We start from the raw sequence: 3,309 nt of genomic DNA on the forward strand, positions 1-3,309 counted from the left end.
GGGGTGGAGTACCCCTTTAGTTATGGTAAAACATGGTCATGGGCAACAAGGGAGCCTGTTGTAATTTCTTGCTGCCTATGGTGTTGCATATACTTGTATATACATCACTTTTTTGTCTATCTCTTATGTTTTTTTGTGCTTTCTTCACAGCTCCTCCACATTTCCTCCAAGTATGTTCACACACAAATACTTTTTAGACACCAAATGAAAAAATTTTGCACTTGCAGTTTCCCAAAATAGATCTCCACCAGAATGAAGAAAAATATATAATGGTCAAACCAGAAGACATTTGCACAACTTAATGGTTTGTGATGCACTGACGTACAAGCATAGACAGGAATGGTGCTATTTCTGGGGGAAAAACAATATGAAGGACATTAATCATTGTATTTACATAATTTTTTCATGTATAAATGTGTCGCAAATTGTGTAAAAATATTAGCTTTTTTTTTTTTTTTTTACTTCAGGCCTTTTGCCAAATGTGTGTTACTTTTGCAGTGGTTACTGATTTTTCATATGCAACTTTTTTTGTAAAAAAAAAAGGCAAACAAATTACAGCAACAGCGAAGAATGGGGGAAGAACACATGAGGTACGCACAGATAAATGGACATACAGTGGTACATTTTCCCCTTATATCTTATACTCACTTAATGGTGTTTCTGCATTAACACTTTCAGTGCTTACAAATGGCCATTTCTATTATCACATCTAAGCATCAGAAGATAAGTAGTGTTGAGCGGCATAGGCCATATTCGAATTCGCGAATATTCGCGAATATATGGACGAATATTCGTCATATATTCGCGAATATTCGCATATTCGTTATATTCTCGTTTATTTTCGCATATGCGACAATTTACATATGTGAATAATAACATATACAAAATTAGCATACGCGAAGATTCGCATATGCGAAAATTTGCATATGCTCATTTTCGTATATGCGAATTTTCGCACGCCAGTCTCACACAGTAGTATTAGAGCCTTCTTTACACCACACAAGCTGGAAGCAGAGAGGGGTGATCACTGTGATGTGTACTGTGAGAAAAAAAAAAAAAAAACGAATATTCGTAATTACGAATATATAGCGATATATTCGCGAAATTCGCGAATTCGCGAATATGCGATATTCGCGAATAATATTCGAATTGCGAATATTCGTGAGCAACACTAAAGATAAGTAAAAATTGGAAATTTCAGTCCAACTTCCCATATACAATCACATTATTTCCTCCCTCAGTTATAAACATTCCTCTATGTTCCATGTCATTTTACTGGGTTGTTATTTACGTTATTGTACATTAGTCTTTTGAAACCTTCTATTGTATCATATAAGTTTTTGGACTTAAAGGAGAAGTATCATGGAAGAAAACTTATCCCCTATCCTTCGGATAGGGGATAAGTTTTAGATCGCAGGGGATCCCAGCACTGGGGCCCCCCGCGATCTCCTGTTTGGAGCCCCGGCTTTCCTTCATAGCGGCGCATCACGACCCCTGCCCGAAGCCGCCGCCACCCCCCCTCCATATAGCTCTATGGGAGAGCTCTTCGGCAATCTTTGGTTCTCAGATAGATCTACATTTAGGGGGTGCAGCGGCCCCCGATTCAGGCAGGGGTCATGGCGCGCCGCTGTGAATAGCCAAGGCCCCTAACAGGAGATCGCGGGGGCCCCCAGCAATCTAAAACGTATCCCCTATCCTTTGGTTAGGGGATGCATTTTTTTCCCATGATACTTCTTCTTTAGAGGGGTTTCCCGGGACTTTTACATGCATGGTCTACCCTCAGCATAGGCCATCAATGTCTGATTGGTGGGGTGCTGACATCTAGAACTCTTGGCGATCAGCTTTTTGCCCGAGTATGGCTCTGACATATACACAATGAATGAGGCTGGAAGCAAATTGCTTTGTTCACTGTGTAGTAACCTGGCCTGGTTATTGCAGCACAGCTCATTTTCACTTCAATGGGAGCTGTAGTAACCCATTGAAACTGCTACACTATGAAAGGAGCCATCTGCTTCCGAACCCCAATCATTGAGTATATGCCAGAGTCGCAGGTCTGCAGATTGGATAGGGTTTCCGGTTAGGGATCGACCGATATAGAATTTTTAGGGCTGATACCAATAATATGTGAACTTTGAGTCCGATAGTAGATAACTTATACCGATATTCCGGTATAAGTTATCGGCTATTCCCACCTCCACCCCCCGGCCCCTCAGAAGCCGCTGCAGATCAATGACTTAAAGCGGCAAGGTAGTTGCCGATACCGATAATGTCAAAAATCGTGAATATCGGCCGATAATATCGGCCAAACAGATAATTGGGCGATCCCTAGTTCCGGTGCATTCCCAGACCTCATGATAGTAACATTTTAGCCTGTACCTAGGTTCATATTCTTCTCATGTTGGTGCTTGCTCCCAGTAATACATGCTGGATGTCAGGTCCGTATGTTTATCAGTTGAGTGTTCCGACTGCCCTGCTTTCTGTCTACACAGGTAAATAGGCCATGTGATTCTCCCCCTGCAGTTTGCCTTTTGGGTTCTTTCCTCCATAGCTGAAGCCTGTGTGAGGGGCCCCTATGTATGCTGTCTCAACTGTCCACACTCTGACCTACTATGTAATACTCCCTTCTCTTCCCTGCTGCTATTTCTAATGATATAAGAAAAGAAGGGGTGTGCAGAGAAAAACCAAGAAGCACACAAAAACAAATTAAAAACTATATAAAAAGTGCCTTAATTTTACATTCAGGAAACAAAAGAATAATTATAAAAAAAATAATTGAAAAGGTTTCTATACACTTATAAGTACATACTATATTCTTACATATATTATGTTATTTGTGGAGTACTTAAAAATTTAAGATGAGAGTATGCTGAATCAGCTTTAAATGTATTGAAGGTAATAGATAGCTAGATCACTGCTTGATAATGACTGGGGGAGCCTGGTCGAAATGTCGCTTCTTGCTGTGAAATCACCCATTTTTTTATGGAACAAATCACTTTTTTTTTCACTTTAAATTGTGTGCAGCAGTGAGATCCTTTTTTGTTAGATAGATAAATAGATCTTTTGCATAAAATATCTTGATTATGTAGGTTCTTGGTTTTCTTCAGACCGGCTTATAGTGCTGTAAGGTATCTTTAGTTCAAAACCAGCAGGGGTTTTGGAAAATAGACTATTAAATATGGGTAAAATACACTTGTCTGAATTAGGCCTTAGTTCATATTCCTATTAATTTTTATAGGCGCGTGTGTGCGTGTGTATATATATATATATATATATATATATATATATATATATGTCTGCCATATATTAGGA

The 3,309-nt window shown here is 39.4% G+C and overlaps 1 protein-coding gene across 1 annotated transcript in view; it reads left to right on the forward strand.

Annotated features, from left to right (window-relative positions):
• The window catches only part of LOC130354755 (uncharacterized), a 75,054-nt gene extending 73,596 nt beyond the window's left edge, over positions 1–1,458 (forward strand). Inside the window, exon 11 of the mRNA XM_056555165.1 lies at positions 151–1,458. Within this exon, the coding sequence (XP_056411140.1) occupies positions 151–197 (47 nt within the window). The 3' untranslated portion in view covers positions 198–1,458. The remainder of the gene's footprint in view (positions 1–150) is intronic.
• Positions 1,459–3,309: the final 1,851 nt, after the last annotated feature.

Source organism: Hyla sarda, chromosome 1, assembly GCF_029499605.1.
Source record: "Hyla sarda isolate aHylSar1 chromosome 1, aHylSar1.hap1, whole genome shotgun sequence".
Lineage (NCBI taxonomy): Eukaryota > Metazoa > Chordata > Amphibia > Anura > Hylidae > Hyla > Hyla sarda.